Here is a 25,084-nt window from a genome sequence, read left to right as displayed (position 1 = left end):
CTCCACGTGACCCTTATGGTGCCTGATTAGCCAAGCCTCAAACGCTAGCACTAGATAGTGGTAGGAATGGGATAAAGTTGATTGCTTCCCCATACTTGGAAGAACCTAGTTGTTTTCTTTGCTCCAGTCTGCCAAACAGAGCAGTGGGGGGTACCAAAGGGTATCTTAAAGAATTTCCAGGTCCAATTACAAATTGTACCATGTGGAGTAAAAGGACTATAAAGAGATAATGGTATGAGACTTTAGTTAGGTGTCCAAAGAAAAATTGAGCAGAGGGCAAAGGACTAGTCACCAGCATTGCCTGAGGTCTCCCTGAAGCCAATCTTTTCATTAGACGTATGCCTTTTTCTATGCTTTTTCTATGTATGTTGAGGTGGCCATCTTGGTAGAGGCAGGGCTTTTCATATGAGAGCCTCCAGCAAGGAGAACCGTGAGCAGTACGTTAGTGACATCACCAAATCTTCCAAGGCTAGCGGTCAGAGGCAGCAGTGCTTTAGATCTCACACTGCGGATGGACAATGATGGGGCTGTAGTGTATAGGCCCCCCTCACATATAAGGAAGTGTACTGTTTTTCAGGGGGAATTCCAGACAGAAGGTACATTTTGAGGATAGTGCTTATTATGAGCTCATATAAAAGGTAAACGGGGTAACCTTTCTGACTTCAGCACAGTGGCTGTGATTCCTGGGTAGCGTGAGTAGTGCACAGGTTGCTTGTGCTCTTTCCCTGCAGGTAGTTTCAGGCCATGAGCTTTTATAATAGTTTTGGAGTAGGGAATCCCTGGCTGATTATGGGGAGGAGTAATCTTTTTTTTCATTGTGGTTTTCCCGCAGCCAGTCTTGGCAGTGCGACACACCATCCGTTCTACAAACAAGGGAATGAGAGCAGAGAGGACTGCATCAGAGCTTAACTGTAAGTTTCCATATCCATCTTTATTTTATCTTATTGTATGAGATCTTTACTATAGCAATTGGACTTGCCTGGATTAAAGCCGAACATCTGGGATTCAACAGCGTTGATGTTAAAAACTAAAAACGGGAAGATATACACCCAAAACAAACCTCTCATGATATCCAGTTGACAACCTCAAGGCATCTCAAACCATCTCTGTGGTGTTGGTGCTGCTTTACTGGAGTTCTATAGATGCTGCCTGCCTAGGATCTGTCGATGTTTGTAGGTGCCTGTCTGAGAAATGTGTAGATTTATAGCTGCCTGCCTCGGAGCTTTTAAGGTGTATAGCTACCTGACAATTAACTGTGGTGGTTTCTGGCTGCCTGCAATGGGACTGTGTGGCTCTCTAGCTGCTTACCGGAGAACTGCGTGGCTCTCTGGCTGCCTGCCCGAGAACTGCGTGGCTCTCTGGCTGCCTGCCCGAGAACTGCGTGGCTCTCTGGCTGCCTGCTCGAGAACTGCGTGGCTCTCTGGCTGCCTGCCTAATTACAGACTTTGGAATTTCAGACATGTCTGGTGACAAATATTTCCATCTCTGTCAGAAATGAGTGCCAAGTATAAGGCGTCATAGGGTGTCTTTAGCCCCCGACAGGAGAAAAGCTGCGTATTGCACGCACGTTTAGCTGCATTAAGCATTTGAACATTAATATATTCCATTGGGCCGGATATTAACTTATAATGGCCATTGTAATGTGGGAATGCCCAAATGCGTCTAGCATCTAGCCACGGCCAATGATTTTTCTGCTCTTCAGCTCCTCTCCTGAACGCACCTCTTGTTGGATATTTTTTCAGCCTGTAAATTTTCCTCTTCTAATATGCCTGTGAATACCTGTGTGTGTGTGTGTGTGTGTGTGTGTGTATGGACACATAAGCTAAAGATGCATTTACTGCCTAAAAGAATGAAAAAAAATAAAAATAAAAGTGGTGTTTTATCTTTTTATTTTTTTAAGCCCATTGTACATGAGGCCTTATAGCCCTGATTAGGTGCAGGCAGTATAGTTCATGTCATGTGTGTGTTTGTTTTTGTGTTTATTTATTTATTTATTTATTTATTTTAATCTTCCACGATTTAGCTGATCAAATAAGTTGCTTCTTCTGCCACTAAATCCTTTGGTTGTTTGTACTTCATCTGACAGGCAGTAGGACTAGTGAGAATGTTTTTTGGCTTTCAAAGTGCATCTAAGGTAGGAGTGTTGATGGGTTAGATTCCTTGACAGTTTTTTTTTTTTTTTTATTGGTGTCCGAGTCTGTTGGGAAGATTCATCCTCTCTATTTGTCCTGGTGACCATTACCTCTCGCAGCAATACTCAAGGCAAATCTTCCAATGGGAGGACATTTGCTGCAATAACCATTGCTGCTTCCAATTGTGTCTGCAGGATGAGATATGATTGGATTATTCTCAAATAGGACTCATTTGGCCAAAAAATATCCATACTTTGTCCAAAAAAAAAAAAAAAATAAATAAAAAAATGTGTGTGTGTGTGTGTGTGTATATGTTGGCTTTCAATATACAGTAAAACCTTGGTTTGAGAGCGTTTTGCAAGAAGAGCAAAACATTTTTTTTTTTTATTTTAACTTGATATACAAGCAGCGTCATGTCACAACTGAGTATTAACCTAGGTACACACTGACTACGGGAATGAAATTGTGCGAGTTTAGCTGCACTCGCACAATTTTATTCCCGCATGTCAGTCCCGATTTCGGGGTCAGTTTTGGAGACATCTGTGCGGATTTCTGCACAAATGTCATTGGAAATCGCACCCCGAAATTGCCAAAAGTAGTACAGAAACTACTTTTGGGAAACTGCGACATCACACCGATTCAGACGCTACAATGGCCACTGATTTGACTTGCGATTTGACACATCAAATTGCATCAATGTGAACCAGGGCTAAAAGACAAGAGAGGCGCCTCTAAGTGTAGCAATATGGTTACATTTAATGAAGGTACAACATTTTGCAACATATTGCTGCACTAAAGCCCCATACACACTATCAGTTTTTCTGCTGAGTTTTTCCTTCAGGTTTACCAAAACCATGTAGTACAAGGGCCGTCCTGATTGCATACAAATTGTAACTCCTAAGGTTTGACCTCATATTATATGGTTTTGGTAAATCTGAAAGAAAAACTCAGCAGAAAAACTGATAGTGTGTATGGGGCTTTAGAGGTGCCTCTCTTCTCTTTTATACTCTGGAGCTCCTGCTGGATTTTGCTTCTCATCCTCTTGTGAAGGATTCCATTTGTGGATGGACGTTTTACGCTTCCACAACCTGATCACATTGCTATAATCCTTTTATATGGACTATAAGCTGGAGGACCTATGAATAAATGGCTGTGGAATGAATCATTTAAAGTGGAGGGCCACCTTGTCAATAATCCCTGTTGCTAGGCAGTCTTCCTAATCTGCCTTCTTCCTGCTCCTCGGTGATCTTCTCTCCTCATCACGTTGTCTTCTGGGTAATGGGGAGCGCTGTGTTCTGGGAACTGTGTGTTCCCTAACACAGCACGTCCCATTCACAAAGCGTCACGCGACTCGCGCATGCGCAGTAGGAAACGGGCAGTGAAGCCGCAAGGCCCCACTGCCTGTTTCCCTTAGACCCCTTTCACACTGGGGTGTTTTTCAGGCGCTTTAGCGTTAAAAAAAAAGTGCCTGTAAAGCGCTTGAAAGAAGCCTCATCTGCAGTCCCAATGTGAAAGCCAGAGTGCTTTAAGAGCCCTTTCACAATGTCACCGCCCGAAAAACGCTCGTAAAGCGCTGCTTAAACTAGCAGCGTTTTTCGAGCGCTATTGGGGCGCTTTTAACCCCTGCTAGTGGCCAAATAAAGGGTTAAAAGCTCCTACAAAACTCTGCTGCCAAAAGCGTTTTTCAGGCGTTTTACAGGCGCTTCCCATTGATTTCATTGGGAAGGGGCGCTTTAAGAGCCATGTATTCACCTCTCCAAAAGAGCTGCAAAGAAGCTGCTTGCAGGATTTTTTTTGATGCCCTGCCAGCGCAGCACCTCAGTGTGAACGCACTTAGGCTTGCAGTTGCGGCTTCTTTCAGGCACTTTACAGGCGCTTTTTTTTAAAGCTAAAGCGCCTGGAAAACGCCCCAGTGTGAAAGGGATCTCAGTGTGAAAGCACTCAGGCTTTTACATTAGGATTGCAGATGAGGCTTCTTTCAAGCGCTTTACATGCACTTTTTTTTAACGCTAAAGCGCCTGAAAAACGCCTGAAAAATGCCCCAGTGTGAAAGGTTTCTTAGTGAGGATTGTGACGCTGGGACCCGAGAGCCGAGGGACATGTTGGCCTCAGCGGCCGACATCGCAGGCGCCCTGGAAAGGTAAGTCTCCTTATTAAAAGTCAGCAGCTACTTTTTTTTTTTTTTTTTTTTTTTTTTTTTTTTAGCTGCTGACTTTTAAAAAAAAATGTTTTTCAGCTGAAACACCGCTTTAAGTTTCTATTATTTCTTATGGGGAAATTTGCTTTGATATACAAGTGCTTTGGATTACAAGCATGTTTCTGGAACGAATTATGTTTGCAGTCCAAGGTTTTACTGTACTTTATTGGCTGCAGTTAGGAATTCAGGTGGGGGGTGGCTTTTGAGACAAACGCAGAGCTATACACCCAAAACTGAAATTTTGTTAGGTGACCTTTGCTTTTGGTAATGGTAATTGGTCAATTGCTATGATTGCTGGGCAGAGAACATTAGAATGAAGGGTAGCATGCAGACCTCAATTTTGCGTCTGTAATGTAGAACAGTCGCCTTGCAATATGTCGCTGAGGTGCCTGCGTTGCATTGTGCGATGCACTAGCGGTGAAGAGGATAGACTTGGAGTAAAGTGGAGTTTTTGATGCTGTACATTTGGCTCTTTCACGAGCCTCTGGAGAACAATTATAACGAGAGTTACTGCTAGTTGCAGTGCTTTCCGTCATTTCCTAATGATAGGTTCTCTTGCTGAGCTGTTTGTTTTGTCTTCTGTTCTTGTTTCTCAGAGGTGATGGGAAATGCATCTGATCCTCTATGTTCTAATTACAAAAGCTTAACAAAGATGCAGTGTTCTGTTCAGACCTTTTTTTTTTTTTTTTTTAATTCTTTTTTTTAATACTTCCTTTGCAGCTTTTCTGCTGCCATTGTGTTGTGATAAATGCAGCCCCCCCCCCCCCCCCAATCTCCTAAAACAGGAACTAAACACACCAACAGCTGTCACTGGATGGGTCTTCTATACACAGTTCCTTTGTGTCCTGTTGTCAGAAGTGTCTCCGTTCACCTTGTGCACTTCCTCTACATCGCTGTATAAAAGCAGATCTATTCGGTTTAAAGCGGAGCAAAAAATGAATAGTCGGCAGCTACACATACTGAAGCTGCTGACTTTTAATATTGGGACACTTACCTGTCCTGGAATCCAGCAATGTCTGCACCCCAGATGATGTTTTCATCGGTTCTCGGTTGCTGCCGCCACCATTTATGGTAAGGGAACCTGGTAGTGAAGCCTGGGCACGGGCTAAGTGAGCTGCGCTTTCTGAATGGCCCAGCGGCGGGGAAAGGTTAAAGTGGTGTTGCCACCAAAAAATAAAAAATGGTTTAAAATTCTTTAAAAAAATAAATAAATAAAATAATTGGAAAAAAAAAATTTTTTTACTCACCTCTAAATACCTGTTGCTAGGGGGTGCCACGTAATCTGCCTTCTTCATTGCCCGGGCTGGTGACATCACTTCCCCTCGTGCCGCACACCTGTCACGTGTCCCATCACCTATCGGGTATAAATGGAACTTAAAGTGGTGTTGCCACCAAAAAAAAAAACTAGCTTAAAATTCATAAACAAAATGTATAAAAAAAAAAAATGGAAAAAAAAATGTTTTTACTCACCTCTAAATGCCTGTTGCTAGGGGGTCACTCGTAGTCTGCCTCCTTCAGTGCCCAGGCTGGTGACCTCACTTCCCCTCGGCGCTGCATAGTCATCTGGGACCTGTCATGTGTCCCAGATGACTGTGTGGCGTATCACGGCGCATCGCTCGCGCATGCGCAGTGGGTGCCCGGCAGTGGCTTCACAGTGATACGCCACACAGTCATCTGGGACACATGACAGGTCCCAGATGACTATGCAGCGCCGAGGGGAAGTGAGGTCACCAGCCTGGGCACTGAAGGAGGCGTATCACGGCGCATCGCTCGCGCATGTGCAGTGGGTGCCTGGCTGTGAAGCCACTGCCGGGTGCCCACAGTACGAATGATGGCGCCCCGAGCGGAGCAGGGAACGAGGGGGGGCTTCGTTCACCCGCATCGCTGGACCCTGGGACAGGTAAGTGTCCGATTATTAAAAGTCAGCAGCTGCAGTATTTGTAGATGCTGACTTTTAATTTTTTTTCTTTTTTTTTAGGGGCACTCCACTTTAATGGGGCGCGAACTTCCGAGTCAAAAAGGGGTACCTGCTCACCCACTGCTTAAGGACCGCCTCCTGCACATATACGTCGCCAGAATGGCACGGCTAGGCACAAGCACGTACCGGTACGTTGCTCTTTAAGTGCCCAGCCGGCGGCGCGCTCCCGACCTGGTCCTGAGCTCCGTGGCCGTGGGACCAGCGGACCTGATTGCCGCTGGTGTCCCGCGATCGGATCACAGAGCTGATGAACGTCTGTGTAAACAAACCTCTCCTCGGGCTTCATACTGTGGCTGTCACCGATCGTCTGTTCCCTGTTATAGGGAAAGACTATCAGTGACGTCACATGCCAGGCCACGCCCCCCTACAATAAAAAGAACACGTAACACATAACCTCTCCTCGCCCCCTAGTGGTTAACCCCTTCACTGCTAGTGTCATTTACACAGGAATCAGTGCATTTAAATAGAACTGATTGCTGTATAAATGACAATGGTCCCAAAAATGTGTCAGAAATGTCCGATGTGTCCGCCATAATGTCGCAGTCACAATAAAAATCGCTGATCGCCGCCATTACTAGTAAAAAAAAAAAAAATATTAATAAAAATGCTATAAAACTATCTACTATTTTGTAAACGCTATAAATTTTGCACAAACCAATTTAATAATCACTAATTGCATTTTTTTTTTTAATCAAAAATATGTAGAAGAATACGCATCGGCCTAAACTGAGGAAAAAAAATGTTTTTTTATATATTTTTTGGGGCTATATATTATAGCAAAAAGTTAAATATTACATTTTTTTCAAACTGTCGCTCTATTTTTGTTTATAGCGCAAAAAACAACCATGGGGGGTGATCAAATACCACCAAAAGAAAGCTCTATTTGTGGGGGAAAAAAGGATGCCAATTTTGTTTGGGAGCCACGTTGCACGGCTGCGCAATTGTCAAAGTGACACAGCGCCGAATCGCAAAAAGGGGCTTGGTCCTTTGGCTGCAAATTGGTCCGGGGCTGAAGTGGTTAAGGAACAGTTTAGGTATTTAAATGGTCTACATACTTCAGTGCTGCCAAGGCTGGACAAAGTGGGTGAAACCGTTGGCTGTGTTTTGTTTCCTTGCTTTTCCAATTTCTCACCCTTCATTTTTGTAAAGTGGCTCATCGAATTACTTTTGTTTTCTCATCTAAGAGTACCTGTGCAAAGAGGTTGCTGTAAGGTCTTTAACCTTTTCTCATGTGCAACACTAGCAATGCCTTAGCCAGAAAAAAAAAAAATAGTTCCAGCCTATCAGAAAAGGAGTGATGATGTAATTGTATGTACAAAATCCACACAAGAGTACTACAGCATACGCTCGTGCGAGGGCCATGTTTACCTGCACAGGTGTTTCATGCATTCCATTGCTGGCACTCCCATTCATTTCAATATGGAGACAGTGGCTGCACAGACACAGCTGCTGCTCCCATGGGGGTTCTGGTGCACGGCCCCGACAAACCGCGGCAGTGTGTCTTCAGGACCGTGGACCTGAAAGGATGTCAGATTGAGAGCAGCGGTTGCGTTTGTTCAGCCGCTGCATCACAATGGATATGGGACTTGCCTGTACTAGGATCAAAGGTGTGCGCAGCCTATTTATTGCATTAGGGTGTGCCCCCCCCCCAAGGCTTAAACACACGTGCCTTTCTCTGCAGCCTCAACTGCATGGGACAGCGAATGAATAGGAAGTGCTCTGTGCTGAGCGGATTCCTGTTCATTCACAAACGGAAGCATAGTAAACACTTAGTAAAACACTTTACTATGCTTCAACTATGAATGAACACAGTGACTGGGTGTGTCCACTATATTAAGAAAAGGAAGGTGCCGGTAAGGCTGGATGCACACCTATGGCATTTTTGGTGCTTTTTGCATTTTGCAGATTTGCACTACAGTCCACTTAATATGGTTTCCTATGGATCATGTTCTGTAGTGTAAATCTGCAAAATGTAGAAAGCACTAAAAATGCCATAGGTGTGAATCCGGCCTAAATGACATTGACTAGAGGAGCGAATTTTCGGTTTCAGAACCAAAATTTCCATTCAGCGCACCTCTAATATTGCCCCTAGCACACTAAAGTAGAGGGATATGATTCTCTTGTCCTCCAAGAACAATGTAATAACAGTCAGCACAGGCAGAGAGCACAGGAAATTATCTGACCACAAGATTTCTGGCAGGATCAACAGGCATTTATTTTTGCAACATATTATGCAAATATAACAACGCTTCCAATAGGTGAAATATTTAACTGACTAAAAGGGATCAAATAGGCAAAGTTCTTGTTAGACTTGTATACACTTTAACATCAGCACCTGTTTTTAAATGTTGCCCTGTACTCGTCAGTTACATATTACGGTAATACCCCAGGGATCATTTTGAGACAGTAACATATACCGGTAGTTCTTGTCTGTCTAACTCGTGCTGTTTTTTTCTTTTGTTTTTTTCCTTCAGTTGACAAACTGCAGTTTGAACCACCACTCAGGAAAGAGACTGAAGCCAATGAAATTGTGAGTTGATTGTTCTACAAATAGGGATTTTCTTGGAATATACCCTCATTTGTGAGAGATATCATATATTCAAATATATATGCTATGAGAGTCATTTATATGTTACTAGATAGAGTAGAAGGTGTAACAGCCCCCTACCCAGAATAGGGTAAGAATAGCGCGACATCAACTTTCCTTACTTTCCCTAGTGGACGCGGCTTGGCCCATGTCGGTGTATGCAGCTATTCATATAAATAACCTTTACTAGGAGCAGCGCAGGAATAACTATTTACTATTACTACTTAGACTTACCAATCCATGTGAGCGATTTAAAGTGGAGCTAAAGGCATTTTTGTGAGCAGGTAGGCTATTTATTGCAGAAGACACATGGTAGTGTCTTTCCTGCAATGCCAAATACCTATCTGCTCAGTCTTCTGTGGCATGTAAAGTGAGTTGCACATGCACAGCTTGACTTATGTTGCCAGCATGCTCTCTGTTTGCCGGAGTGACTCTTGCGCTAGAGTTGTGTCATCCTTCATCAGCCAGTGATGCCCATTGACCACCACTCATGGGGAAGATGCTGGCACTGGTGAGGACCCCTCACAAACTTGGGGCCATTAGAAAGAAGGTAAGTAGTAGTGGCCTTATTTCTACTTTAAAAGCAACATATATTGCCATAATTTAAAGTGAGATGTTGAACATCTAGACTGTTGGCCTTTGCCTATCTCTGTGTATATTTATTTATTACAGGTACTTGTATAGCACTGACAATTTCCGCAGCGCTAATAAATTTATATATATTCTCTATCTATCTATATATATATATATATATATATATATATATATATATATATATATATATATATTATACAGTACAGACCAAAAGTTTGGACACACCTTCTCATTCAAAGAGTTTTCTTTATTTTCATGACTATAAAAATTGTAGATTCACACTGAAGGCATCAAAACTATGAATTAACACACGTCCAATTATATACTGAACAAAAAAGTGTGAAACAACTGAAAATATGTCTTATATTCTAAGTTCTTCAAAGTAGTCACCTTTTGCTTTGATTACTGCTCCGCACACTCTTGGCATTCTGTTGATGAGCTTCAAGAGGTCGTCGCCTGAAATGGCTTTCCAACAGTCTTGAAGGAGTTCCCAGAGATGCTTAGCACTCGTTGGCCCTTTTGCCTTCGCTCTGCTGTCCAGCACACCCCAAACCATCTCGATTGGGTTCAGGTCCGGTGACTGTGGAGGCCAGGTCCTCTGGCGCAGCACCCCATCACTCTCCTTGGTCAAATAGCCCTTACACAGCCTGGAGGTGTGTTTGGGCTCATTGTCCTATTTGAAAAATAAATGATGGTCCAACTAAACGCAAACCGGATGGAATAGCATGCTGCTACAAGATGCTGTGGTAGCCATGCTGGTTCAGTATGCCTTCAATTTTGAATAATTCCCCAACAGTGTCACCAGCAAAGCACCCTAACACCATCACACCTCCTCCATGCTTCACGATGGGAACCGGGCATGTAGAGTCCATCCGTTCACCTCTTCTGCATCGCACAAAGACACGGTGGTTGGAACCAAAGATCTCAAACTTGTACTCATCAGACCAAAGCACAGATTTCCACTGGTCTAATGTATATTCCTTGTGTTCTTAAGCCCAAACAAGTCTCTTCTGCTTGTTGCCTGTCCTCAGCGGTGGTTTCCTAGCAGTTATTTTACTATGAAGGCCTGAGTCACACAGTCTCCTCTTAACAGTTGTTCTAGAGATGTGTCTGCTGCTAGAACTCTGTGTGGCATTGACCTGTTCTCTAATCTGAACTGCTGTTAACCTGCGATTTCTGAGGCTGGTGACTCGGATGAACTTATCGTCCGCAGCAGAGGTGACTCTTGGTCTTCCTTTCCTGGGGCGGTCCTCATGTGAGCCAGTTTCTTTGTAGCGCTTGATGGTTTTTGCCACTGCACTTGGGGACACTTTCAAAGTTTTCCCAATTGTTCGGACTGACTGACCTTCATTTCTTAAAGTACTGATGGCCACTCGTTTTTCTTTACTTAGCTGCTTTTTTCTTGCCATAATACAAAGTCTAACAGTCTATTCAGTAGGACTATCAGCTGTGTGCTGTATCCACCTCCTGCACAACACAACTGATGGTCCCAACCCCATTTATAAGGCTTGAAATCCCACTTATTAAACCTGACAGGGCACACCTGTGAAGTGAAAACCATTTCGGGTGACTACCTCTTGAAGCTCATCAACAGAATGCCAAGAGTGTGCGGAGCAGTAATCAAAGCAAAGAGTGGCTACTTCGAAAAACTTAGAATATAAGACATATTTTCAGTTGTTTCACACTTTTTTGTTCAGTATATAATTGGACATGTGTTAATTCATAGTTTTGATGCCTTCAGTGTGAATCTACAATTTTCATAGTCATGAAAATAAAAAAAAAACTCTTTGAATGAGAAGGTGTGTCCAAACTTTTGGTCTGTACTGTGTATATATATATATATATATATATATATATATATATATATATATATATATATATATATATAAAAATATAAATAAATATGTGTGTATGTATAATATTTACACACAGTTGTGCTCATACGTTTACATACCCTGGCAGAATTTATGATTTCTTGGCCATTTTTCCGAGAATATGAATAACACAAAAACATTTCTTTCACTCATGGTTAGAGTTTGGCTGAAGCCATTTATTATTCAACTGTGTTTACTCTTTTTAAAATCATAATCACAACAGAAAGTACCCAAATGCCCCTGATCAAAAGTTTACATATGCCGGTGATTTTGACCTGATAACATGCACACAAGTTTACACAAAGGGGTTTGAATGGCTATTAAAGGTCACCATCCTCACCTGTGATCTGTTTGTTTGTAATTAGTGCGTGTGTATAAAAAGTCAAGGAGTTTCAGAACTCCTGGCAGACCCTTGCATCTTTCATCCAGTGCTGCACTGAGGTTTCTGAATTCATGGGGAAAGCAAAAGAATTGTCAAAGGATCTGCAGGAAAAGGTAGTTGAACTGTATAAAACAGGAAAGGGATATATAAAGAGATCCAAGGAATTGAGAATGCCAATACGCAGTGTTCAAACTCTTATCAAAAAGTGGAAAATGAGGGGTTCTGTTGAAACCAAACCACGGTCAGGTAGACCAACTAAAATTTCAGCCACAACCGCCAGGAAATTTTTTTGGGATGCAAAAAAAAAACCCATAAATAACTTCAGATGAAATACAGGACTCTCTGAAAACATGTGGTGTGGCTGTTTCAACTAACACAATAAGGAGGCACTTGAAGAAAGATGGGCTGCATGGTCGAGTCACCAGGAGAAAGCCATTACTACATAAATTCCACAAAGTTTCCCACTCGCAATAATTCACAAAGTTGTTTGGAGCGATGAGACCAAAATTGAACTTTTTGGCCACAACCGTAAATGCTACGTTTGGAGAGGAGTCAACAAGGCCTCCACCTCCAAAGACATGAGGGTAGGTTAATTGGCTTCTGTCCAAAATTGGCCCTAGTGTGTGTGTGTGGGGACTTTGGATTCTGGTCTCCTTGGGGGTGGGGACTGGTGCGAGTGTGCAATGTGCCTATGATGAAAGGTCCACCATTCCTACTGTGAAGCATGGAGGTGGATCGCAGATGTTTTGGGGATGTGTGAGCTACAAAGGCACAGGAAATTTGGTCAAAAATGATGGCAAGATGAATGCAGTATGTTACCAAAAAATACTGGAGGAACATTTCCATTCATCAGCCAGAAAGCTGCGCATGGGACGTACTTGGACATTGCAACATGACAATGACCCAAAACACAAGGCCAAGTCAACCTGTTGTTGGCTACAGCAGAATAAAGTGAAGGTTCTGGAGTGGCCATCTCAGTCTCCTGACCTCAATATCATTGAGCCCCTCTGGGGAGATCTCATACGTGCCGTTCATACAAGACAGCCCAAGAATTTACAGGAACTGGAGGATTTTTCCCAAGAGGAATGGGCAACTTTACCATCTGAGAAGATAAAGAGCCTCATCCACAAATACCACAAAAGATTTCAAGCTGTCATTGATGTTAAAGGGGGCAATACACAGTATTAAGAACTGGGGTATGTAAACTTTTGATCAGGGTCATTTGGGTAGTTTCTACTGTCATTATGATTTAAAAAGAGTAAACGGTGTTATTCATATTCTCTGAATAATGATCAAGAGATCATAAATTCTGTTAGGGTATGTAAACTTATTAGCAGAACTGTATGTATATATGTGTGTGTGTGTGTGTGTGTGTATATGTATATATATATATATATATATGTGGGCTGAAATTAATCGATGCATGAGGACCGGAAAATCAATGTCATCCCGACTTGCCCCGTCCCTCCGAGGAAAGCGCTCCGAGCGTATTTTTAAAACTACTTCCCTTTAGTGCCGTGTTACAGTGGCCCCGCTGTATGTGCTTTTTCAAAAAATACATCCCGATCATGTGACTCCCGGCGCATCCCGCCTCTCCTCTCTCCGCTCTCCTCTCACGTTTCACATCTGAGTCCTGAGGTCAGCGGGGAATTCTCAGCCCCGCCCGCTGACTATAGCTAGAAGAGAGGCGGGCGGGGCTGAGAATTCCCCGCTGACGTCACGACTGGCTGCTTTTGGCGGGCACGGGTGGCTTCATTTGACGGGGGAGGTTCAGTATTTTTCTTTTTTGCACTCCCCCAAAAATTTTGAGCACCAGCTGCCACTGGTCAGCACAGAGACAGTACAGGGAACTGCACAGGGCTGTTTGTCAGCTGTGGATTGTAATCCCTCCTGCTGACCTCCCAGCAGCAGTGTGTGTGAATGTCTGTACCCTTTAGTGCACCGGATTAGTGCACTTTTTAAGGGAGTGAGGTTATTTTTAATTCAAAGCGGAGTTCCAGTCAATTTTTTGTTTTATTAAAAGTCGTCGCCTACAAAAAAATCTTCTGACTTTTAATAAAAAGACACTCAGCTGTCTCACAATCCAGCAACGTGGCCACCCAAACCCTCCATTCTCTCCCCCGCCTGTCCATGGCGCTGGCAACACTACTGTGGTCATCTGGCTGTGACAGCTTGCAGCTTCAAAGCCGGGTGCGTGTGTTTCACTGCGCTGTCCTGCATAGCCGGGCAATCTTTTGGTGGAAGTGGGAGCTCGTCGGTAATTGTGATGCATTGCGGAATCGAATCGTTGACCAGATAATCGTAATTGAATCGTGAGACCAGTGAAGATGCGCACCACCCCTAAAATATATATATATATATATATATATATATATATATCTCTCTTAGATAGATATATATATATATATATATATATATATATATATATAGAGAGAGAGAGAGAGAGAGAGAGAGAGAGAGAGAGAGAGAGAGAGAGAGAGAGAGAGAGAGAGAGAGAGAGAGAGAGAGAGAGAGAGAGAGAGAGAGAGAGAGAGAGAGAGAGAGAGAGAGAGAGATGTATATATAGATATATTACACATACAATACATATATAGAGATACATATAGAGAGAGAGATGGATATATATACATTACGTTCACATCAGTCCCTGCTCTCAAGAAGCTTACAGTCTAAGATCTCTAGCTAACATGCACACATACTAGGGCAGTGCCTGTGTGGTTGAGGTTCAAACCAACGACTCTAGTGCTGCTAGACAGAAGTGCTAACCACTTTTCCCCTGTGCTATAAATAAAAGCAATAAATTGAAGGAAAATTACAAAGAAAATAATACTTTTTTAGATGCATAGAGCATATGACATATGTAAATCCTTACAAACCACTTTGGCCTGCAGGTAAGCCTAGATTAAGGCTTACCTGTAGGTCCAAGAAATATCTCCTAAACCTACATGGTTTAGGAGATATTTACTTAGACAGTCACAGCTGTCTACACCACGCAGGCGCACTATCGCCAATAGCAGCATGCCACTGCTAACGGCGATATGCCGTTAGTGGGCGGCTCCCGTACGCATGTGCGGGTGTGACGTCATCGCTGCTCCGGGCACTGTGAGTGGCCGGAGCAGCGATACCCGGAAGATGATGTATGCTCCGGACTACAGGGGACAGCGGTGACTTCGCTGGCTCCTGTGTCAGGTAAGTGACACATAATGGACTACTATGCGATGGGATGCATAGTAGTCCATTATGCTTTACCTTTGCAGGGAGACGAAGAGGAAGTAAACCCATTAGAAATGACCTTACAGTGGCCACTGTAACACTTTTGGGTATATACACCATTGCAACAAGTTAAACTTTGATAGGAACATGAAAAGTAAATGTGTTTAAAAAAAATATAACAGCTCTAGTAGGCCATACATTTACAAAAAACACATTTTTATGAATGTATGGCGGGGTGGATTAGTAAAGGAGCGCAACAGAGCTTAACATCTATTTTCTGGCAACAGAGTTCAACATGGGAAAGACAACAGCTTGGATCACCAAGCATCAGCAGACACTTGAGAAGGTAGCTGAAATTTCAATGCCTCCAAATACAGATTACTGTAAAAAAAAAAAAAAAAAAGTTGCAAAATAAAAAAACATATTAAAATGTTATAAGGAAATTGCCCTAAACAACCCTTAGTCCCGGTTCACACAGGGGCGATCTGTCCGGTGACGTAGCCGCCTGACAAGTCGGGCTCCATGCAGTGCAATGGAACCCTTCTAATAAGAGAGACTCAAGTCACTCTGACTTAGAAAAAGCTTCCTGCGTTACTTTGGGGCGGTAGATACTAGTAAACAATGAAAAAAAAAATACTGCACTCTTTATTTACCGATAAATTCTTAGTGAATTGAACTTTCACAAGTGATTTACCGCATGCGTTATTTTACTGCATTTTATTTGCTGTTCTTTAACTCTTAGTGAGTTGACCCCTTTACCTTAACCAAACAAACACTTACCATACCCCTCCTTAAAAAGTAGAGAAAAAACATTTGAGGTGGTGATCTATCTAATAGCAAGATTACAGGAACAAAAAGAACGTTCATCTTTCTAAAATGTTTCCTGTATCTCTTGTCACTTTGTGATTTGGCAGGTATGAACATAGAATTTCACTTTGTAAGTTTACACCAGCTTAAATGGTACTCCAACACACCTTGGCACACCAAAGTGCAAAAAAGTTGCGGCATGCACTAAACTTTCCATGCATTGAGGTGCATTAGAGCCCATTTCATTTGTATGGGATCCCTAGCGTGGGGGTGTAAACAGGCCATAAAGCAGGGATCTGCAATTACTGGACCTCCAGCTGTTGCAAAACTACAAGTCCCATCATGCCTCTGCCTCTGGGTGTCATGCTTGTGGCTGTCAGTGTCTTGCTATGCCTCTTGGAACTTGTAGTTCTGCAACAGCTGGAGGTCCGCTAATTGCATATCTCTGCCATAAAGGATTACTTTTGCTGCTTCAATATTATATTGCAAGTCCTCTATTTACTATAAACACATACACCCCAACAGTGTGTTAGTGCCATCTGCTGGGAAACTGTAGACATGGTAAAAATTAGAAATGTAATTTCTATCACCTAAATGCAGTCAAATGGAGTAACTGTCAAAGTACTGGTGTTGTCATGCAGTATGTGGCTGCTGACATTCATTTTGTAACTTACACTAGAAATATGATAGCTATACTTGGGTATGTCTTGGCATTGCTGTAATACTCCTATGTTTTCCTTCTTTATGGACCCAAGCATTGCGTGTAAACCTTGTATGTCATACAAGTGTTAATACTTTTATTGCTGTTTACTCCACATCTGAATTAAATATGCCAAGACTTTATTTAAAAAATGTTTAAATGTAAGGCTTAAATTTTGTCTTTTTCTCTCTTTACCCGTTTAGGGAGGAAGTCAGGATAACGATTTTTCGCATAGCTGGAATCCCTTTGCCAATGGCGCAAACAGCGAGTAAGAAAATTACTGACTTTATAGTAGTAATCAAACACAGGGTTAAGCCTTTTCCAGATGCTTAAAGTGGTTGGTAAACCCTTACAAACCACTTTGACCTACAAGTAAGACTAGATTAAGGCTTACCTGTAGGTCCAAGAAATATCTCCTAAACCTACACGGTTTAGGAGATATTTACAAAAAGACAGCCACCGCTGTCTACGGCGCATGCACTGGGCAGGCCGCAGATCATGGCGATATGCCGCACGTGACGGCTCCCGTGCGCATGTGCGGGAGTGACGTCATCGTGGCTCCGGCGAATCACAGCGCCGGAGCAGCGAGACCCGGAAGTCTCTCCGGGATACATGGCAGCGGCGAACATGAAGATGGAGGACCGATTCAGGGGCCTCGTTCTCAGGTAGGTATACTAGCTTATTATGCCTTTGCCTTGCAGGTTGCTTCTTTTTTTTTTTCTTTTTTTTAATAGCCTTTACTTCCTCTTTAATAAAGGGATCTGCTGATTAATTTATTAGTTAGAAAGTTGGAGGAAGATTTAGTGAACTAAATGAGGTATCTGGAAATGGTTGTAATCCTAAGTGCAGGTTCACACTGATGTGGTTCGGTAAACCCTATGCGATGCAGACAGGAATCGCACCGCTTTCCTGTTCAAATCACAAACCATTCTTTGCAGTGCAAATTCATTTTGTATGGCTCAAATCGCACCACACCGGATTCAGATCAAATGGGTGGTTCACATGAGTGGATGCAGCGCATCCTGCACTGCGTCATTGTGAACCAAGACTAAAAGTTGTTTTATTCTACATTGCTTGTATGTAATATTTGCCAATTTTATCAAAATTAGCACATAATCTTATGCTATTTGAACAATCACAGTAGTTTCCAACAGTAGTGGCGATTAAACACCCTAAAAGGTGAAAAACACCGTCGCTCTTGCAAGTCAAATGGACTATTCTGTGTGGACTAGTTTCTTTATGCCAATGGTTTATATTTGTATCTTATTGTTATGGTTTTATATTTCAGTTCCACCATGAAAAGAGCTGTTCCGCCACCACTTCCTCCTAAGGTAATATACTATTTATATTTTTGTACGTAGTTCTGTCTGATTTAAGCTCACATTTATACCTGATAGCAGGCAGAATCGGGACGCATTTGTGATGGCATTACTTCTTAATGGTTCCTCTATCACACCGCATCTGTCGCATAGTAAATCACACTGCATTCGCGACGCTTGTTGCTCAAAAAGAAACTTGAGCTTCTTTTGGTCGCTAGCATCGTGCTTTGCGATTGGGGTGCCATTAGAAGACATGACATCACAAGCGCGTCCCGCGTTTTTTCTAGCAATTCGGAATCATACTGATTGTTCCTGCTTAGTTCCTGACAAAATGGCCATCTGCCTCTCTGGGGAACAATCGGTGAGTCCCAGGGGACATCGCGCTGCCGAACATGCTGATTGGCTCCCTCTCTGGCCGCGCATGTTCTCCCGCTGTCTATTGCACAAAATGATGTTACAGGTACATTTTTTCGTGCAATAGAGCCACCGTGACGCAATCTATCTGTGGTAAGCGGTCTTTAAAGTGGTTGTAAACCTTTACAACCAACTTTGACCTACAGGTAAGCCTAGATTAAGGCTTACCTGTAGGTCTATAAATATCTTTAAAAAATCTTTGCCGAAAGAAAGGCACCGCTGTCTGCGGCGCGCAGGCGCACTGAGCGCGGCGTGGTCAACAGCTATATGCTGAGGGTGGTGGCTCCCGTGCGCATGCGCGGGAGTGACGTCATCGCGGCTAAGCAGAATGACAGCGGCGGAGCAGCGAGACCCACCGAGAAGATGGATGCTCCGGACTACAGGGGACAGCGGTGACTTCGCTGGCTCCTGTGTCAGGTAAGTGACAGATAATGGACTACTATGCGATGCATCCCCTGTAGTTCCGAGCGTCCATCTTCTTGGTGGGTCTCGCTGCTCCGGCGCTGTGATTCGCCGGAGCAGCGATGACGTCACTCCCGCGCATGCGCACGGGAGCCGACACTCGCGGCATATCGCCGCGATCTGCGACTTACCCAGTGCGCCTGCGCGCTGTTGTCTACGGCGAATGCGCCGTAGACAGCGGTGGCTGTCTTCAGGTAAATATCTCCTAAACCGTGTAGGTTTAGGAGATATTTCTTGGACCTACAGGTAAGCCTTAATATAGGCTTACCTGTAGGCCAAAGTGGTTTGTAAGGGTTTACAACCACTTTAAGCAGTCAATGTGTTTTTTTTTTTTTTTTTTATATCTGCCTGGGGTTCAGCTTTAAAGCTTTCATAATTTATCATCACAAACTGTGCCTTTTTGGTTATAATATTCATACCTAAAATGCTTTAAGTAGTTTACTGTACATTAAATTCAAGACCCTTTTAGAAGAGCTGGACTCTGTCAAGCGGATCCGGACTGCTTAGCAGGGGATCTCTCCATTGATCCCTGCTGAACAGACAGATGATCCATGTCTGCTCCGCTATGCAGAGCGGACACAGCCCACTGTTCTCTATGGGGCAGTCATATGGAAATGGACAGGATCGGATGTCAGTGGAAACGTGTCTGCTGACATCCTCCGCTCCATAGAGAGCTATGGATGGTTGAAACGGGTCTGTCTAAAAAACTGATCAGTCTGTCAGTGTGAATAGGGCCTAAAATCTTTTAATGTATGGATACTTTTTAGTTCACTTGAGAATGTGAAGCATTTGATTTGGGTTAGATTATATAATTAAAGTAAATCTGCAGAGCTGCAGCATCCGTCACACCTAAATTATGTTTGCTAGCATTGCCTTGAAGGAACTAACAACTGGTCTCTCTTCTTACAGCCGTTGAGGATGAACAGCTATCCAGAAAGCAATATGGATGATGAGGAGAGATCCAGCACAATCAAACATCAACCCGATAACAGGGCTTCCCAGTTACCCCGGAGGCAGAGCTCGCCAGGTTGTGGTCGCCATACGGCACCTCCCAATAATTTGCTCTCTAGCAGCATCAGCAGCCCTGGACTGACCAGCAGTAAATTCTTTGAGATGGGTAAATAGCACAAAGCAGTGACAGGGAGACCGGAGACTCCGCTGCAGCCCTGCCAGAGAAGGGTTAACACCATGCCACGTGGCTGCCTGAAAATGACATCATTGACTCCATGACACCTGCTTTTTCTTTTCAGCTTTCTAACTCTGCAGGTCCTTCCAGTGGATGGGGTAGGGGGTGGATGTTCTGTCCATAGGTACAGCTAATGAAGAGGTTTACATATGAAAATGCAGTGGCCCACAGCAGGAGTCCATTGCGTCCCCCTGCACCGTTTTAGGTACGATTTCAGTCCAAATTTTTTCCTAAATTCGGATGTGAAATGGACCAAAAGACGCACAGGGCTCCTGTGCAAATCACACTGGAGCCGCTGCGGAGATATGTGAACCCGTTCCATAGAGAGCCGATTGCAATCTCCTGCTGTGCGAATTGGAAGCAAAGAAACTACACATCCAATTCGCACTAGTGTGAACCCAGCCTTAAGGCACAACAATAGATTTCCAGTTAACCCGACCCCCTCGCTGTTTATTCTTGCCTATCCCTTCAGCACCAGTTTACTGTTGGAGTCCTGTTAATACCCAGTGCTACTTGGTTTGGTTAAGCGTTTGACACTTTCCTTTCCCTCCCTGAAGTTCTTGTTGAGGAAACCAATGTAATTTCCACTTGTCCATTGATGGAGGTTGTTCAGTGATTTACAGTCTTGCACTGGTTAACTTAATCGGAAGAGCAGAGGGCTGTATTAAATCTACTGGATCTATTGGTAACAAATAACGATATTGACTGGTGATAGCAATTCCTCTAACATCTACTCTGTCTCAATACAGTTGGCTTCAGTTAAAAGGTTAGGGAATAAAAAAAACATTTATAATCCCCTAGGTGGATGCAGTGTTGGTCCCCTACCACTTCATACACCGAAAAATGAGCGATCAAAGACAGCTGATCTTTCAGTTCTTGATCTTCAGTGAGCAGAGAGCCAGTGACTGTCAGACACCATCTCTCTGCTCTGCCCCTCCAGTGCTTTGGAGGGGGTGCCAGTGGCTGGCTCTGTTTTCCAGCGTTTCGCTGAGAGGCCAAACCAACTGCTGATCCAGGCAATCTGGGTGGATCCCAACTTTAAAGTCGGGATCTCTCCAAAGCTTGGACCGGCTCAGTGACGTCAACCGACTGCAGATTTTAGCCGGCCACAAGAACTGGTTACAAGAGTGCATAACAAAGAGCACTGCCATGATCCATAGGAGAAGTAGGGCCAATAGAGCTCCTTTAAAGCCGAACTCAAGTCTACTGTATTTTCCCCTCCCTCTCCTACACTTCCATCTTTGCCTATTCGTCTTCTGGGTTCGTCATCTTTAGCTAGCCTGTTTGCGCAGCCCTGGAGGACTTGACCCCTCCGCATGTAATTTCATCCCAGCACCATGGCATGTCAGGAATGCACACTAAGCTGCTCATGCGCATCTCAATATCCATTCTAAATAAACACTACTGGCAGGCAGAGGAGGAACTTTTATTGCAAATAAGAGACATACAGATTCTCTTCTGCAGTAAGAGCCTACCTGCCATAAAGATTTCATTGTTGGGCTACTGCTCCAGTTTATGGGCTCAGAATTCACAAAGCCCTCATCTCACCCACACACACTCTTGCAAATCACTGAATGGCCTACTTTCATACTCAAGTGGAAGGAGTTTAACCCCTTCCTGGAGCACTTCTTTAAAGGATCAGCATATAGACTGTTTCTTCTTGGAATATTAGCTTGTGTTGCGCAGTTAATATATAGCCTACTCACTACAACCATATTAAAGCAGATCTCAACCCAAAAGGGCAAGCTCCCCCTTAAAACCCGCCCCCCCCCCCTGCTTCTCTTATTCGAATTGCATTTTTTGGGGGTGGGGGGTTAATGGGTATGGGGCTTCCACTCTTATCCCTCTCCCTGCAATCATCTGGGAGATATCGCAGGCCACAGAAGACTGCAAGACCATTCACAACATGCAAAGCTGCTTGGGCACCCGGCTGTGAAGCCGCAAGCTGTCTCAGCCGGTTGCCCACCGTTGAGATTTCCCAGGAAAAGAAGACCGATAGAAGGAGCGGCACGGGTGAGCATATCGCTGAATCCTGAGACAGGTGAGTGTGTGTTTTTTAAAAGTCAGCAGCTACAGTTTTTGTAGCTGCTGACTTTTTAATAAACACAAAAACAGCTGGATCTCTGCTTTCGTTTTTGACTTTTCTTCCTTTAGATGACTTTCGGCCTCCCTGGAATCACCTCTGGTTACCCGGCTACGGGATCTCTGAACTCCTGGGCCTTAAGCCTTGAACGTCTCTCCCTCCAGAGCATGTGACCCCCCCTTTTTTATGAGAGACCGTCCCTTGACCATATAAATTAACCATTGGTCAATTCTCTCACATGGGTTTCCTGCCACTCAGGTCTCAGCCCATCCTCCAGGCCTAGTAGAGAGCAGGACCCTGGCTAAATTTACCGGTCTCTATATCCTATACTGTCAGAAAAACATCACTAAACACCTACAGTGCCTTGCGAAAGTATTCAGCCCCGTGAACTTTTCAACCTTTATGCACATTTCAGGCTTCAAACATAAAGATATAACATTTTTATTTTTTGTGAAGAATCACCAACAAGTGGGACACAATTGTGAAGTGGAATGAAATCTATTGGATTTTTGAAACTTTTTTAACTAATAAAAAAAATGAAAAGTGGGGCGTGCAAAATTATTCGGCCCCCTTGCGTTAATACTTTGTAGAGCCACCTTTTGCTACGATTACAGCTGCAAGTCGCTTGGGGTATGTCTCTATCAGTTTTGCACATTGAGAGACTGAAATTCTTGCCCATTCTTCCTTGCAAAACAGCTCGAGCTCAGTGAGGTTGGATGGAGAGCGTTTGTGAACAGCAGTTTTCAGCTCTTTCCACAGATTCTCGATTGGATTCAGGTCTGGACTTTGACTTGGCCATTCTAACACCTGGATACGTTTATTTGTGAACCATTCCTTTGTAGATTTTGCTGTATGTTTGGGATCATTGTCTTGTTGGAAGATAAATCTCCGTCCCAGTTTCAGGTCTTTTGCAGACTCCAACAGGTTTTCATCCAGAATGGTCCTGTATTTGGCTGCATCCATCTTCCCCTCAATTTTAACCATCTTCCCTGTCCCTGCTGAAGAAAAGCAGGCCCAAACCATGATGCTGCCACCACCATTTTGACAGTGGGGATGGTGTGTTGAGGGTGATGAGCTGTGTTGCTTTTACGCCAAACATCGTTTTGCATTGTGGGCAAAAAGTTGGATTTTGGTTTCATCTGACCAGAGCACCTTCTTCCACATGTTTGGTGTGTCTCCCAGGTGGCTTGTGGAAAACTTTAGACGAGACTTTTTATGGATAGCTTTCTTCTTGCCACTCTTCCATAAAGGCCAGATTTGTGCAGTGTCCAGATTGTTGTCTTATGGACAGACTCTCCCACCTCAGCTGTAGTTCTCTGCAGTTCATCCAGAGTGATCATGGGCCTCTTGGCTGCATCTCTGATCAGTCTTCTCCTTGTCTGAGCTGAAAGTTTAGAGGGACGGCCAGGTCTTGGTAGATTTGCAGTGGTCTGATACTCCTTCCATTTCAAAATGATCACTTGCACAGTGCTCCTTGGGATGTTTAAAGCTTGGGAAATCTTTTTGTATCCAAATCCGGCTTTAAACTTCTCCACAACAGTATTACGGACCTGCCTGGTGTGTCCCTTGGTCTTCATGATGCTCTCTGCGCTTTCGACAGAACCCTGAGACTATCACAGAGCAGGTGCATTTATACAGAGACTTGATTACACACAGGTGGATTCTATTTATCACCATCAGTCATTTAGGACAACATTGGATCATTCAGAGATCCTCGCTGAACTTCTGGAGTGAGTTTGCTGCACTGAAAGTAAAGGGGTCGAATAATTTTGCACGCACCACTTTTCAGTTTTTTATTTGCTAAAACTGTTTAAAATATCCAATAGATTTCGTTCCACTTCACAATTGTGCCCCACTTGTTGGTGATTCTTCACAAAAAATTTAAATTTTATATGTTTGTTTGAAGCCTGAAATGTGGCAAAAGGTTGAAAAGTTCAAGGGGGCCGAATACTTTCGCAAGGCACTGTACCTAATAGTAGAGGGCACTACACTTATTTTTTTATTTTTTGACACGCTCTGTTTAATGGTAGATTTGTGACATGTTTACTTTAAGGCCCGGTTCACACTAGTGCGATGTGAAAACCCTGCGAATCCAGTGCGGGTTCCTGAATCGCACAGTGGTTCACACTGAGATCTTCAAACCGCTGCGGGTGTCAATATAAAGTTAACACCCCCAGGTCGGTTCATAGATCGCAGTGCGAACTGTAAAATGGTGCAGGAATCAGATTCGAGTGCAGACCAAAAAAGGGTCCTGCACCGTTTTGGGTGCGAATGCCATGCAATTTCAGCCATACAGTTTGTATAGCTGAAATCTTATTGCACAGACATCGCACTAATGTGAAGCGGCCCAAAAGGGGAACCCCAGTCAACGAATTTCTTTTTATGCAGAAGGAAAATAACCTCCATCACATTTTTACTGCTGCCAGTCTTCCTAGCAGACATTTCCTCTCACCTCCTTCACCCGATTACAGGTGGTCACTAGGAAAGGAACTGAAGGAACAACTCTCCAGCAATACAATAGCACGAGGAAGTATTATAACATTTATCAGGTATTTTACGGTATGTGTCCTATTGGAAGCGTTCTCCTCCATTCATGTTGTTGTGTCATGGAGACAGGAAGTGAAGGTAAATCTCTCCGACAGGGGACACAACCATTATTTAACAGCTGAGAGAGGCTTTAGCCCCCCCTCTGTCTCCTGTGGTGCTGTTTGTTAGTTGAGAATGATCTGCAGAGTTTGAGTCCTTGAAAGCTTATTACAATTCTCATTCATGTCACATTGTTCATTTTCATGATTGTTCATTTTCAGGCCTTGCCTTTCACAAACTATTCATTGTATGAGATGGCCATGGCGTGCATCTTCACACATGTAACATTCCATATTCTCACCTCTGCCATCTTATAGAATGGGAATGCCTCCATACATCTCCCTGCTTACTGCTTTGTGGCTTTACTGCATCATGAAATACCTTCCAGTCTTATCCATGTCCTTGGTGGCAGTTGTAACAGGCACTGCCAGGAAACAATAAGCTTATTGCAGTCACCGCCAGGAAATAATAAGCTTATTGCAGTCATTCTTCCTGTACTAAAAGAAAATGGTATTCTCCAATAGTGGTGTAGGAGGATAAGGTGCTACCTAGGTGTGGGCTGGTGCTTAA

The 25,084-nt window shown here is 43.6% G+C and overlaps 1 protein-coding gene across 2 annotated transcripts in view; it reads left to right on the top strand.

Annotated features, from left to right (window-relative positions):
- MAP4K5 (mitogen-activated protein kinase kinase kinase kinase 5) overlaps positions 1-25,084 on the top strand; it is a 211,938-nt gene that overhangs the window by 151,816 nt on the left and 35,038 nt on the right. Inside the window, exons 13-17 of one of the 2 annotated variants that reach the window (XM_077466776.1) lie at positions 833-911; positions 8,782-8,837; positions 16,668-16,732; positions 17,753-17,795; positions 19,569-19,686. In XM_077466776.1, the coding sequence (XP_077322902.1) occupies positions 833-911; positions 8,782-8,837; positions 16,668-16,732; positions 17,753-17,795; positions 19,569-19,686 (361 nt within the window). Of the gene's footprint in view, positions 1-832; positions 912-8,781; positions 8,838-16,667; positions 16,733-17,752; positions 17,796-19,568; positions 19,777-25,084 lie in introns of both variants that reach the window. The other variant, XM_077466775.1, reaches the window with a different exon arrangement.

Source organism: Lithobates pipiens, unplaced genomic scaffold, assembly GCF_037356315.1.
Source record: "Lithobates pipiens isolate NorthernLeopardFrog02 unplaced genomic scaffold, aLitPip1_a1.2 Scaffold_37, whole genome shotgun sequence".
NCBI lineage: Eukaryota > Metazoa > Chordata > Amphibia > Anura > Ranidae > Lithobates > Lithobates pipiens.
Note: the sequence above shows the minus strand (reverse complement) of the source record. Positions and strands in the feature narration are given on the sequence as shown.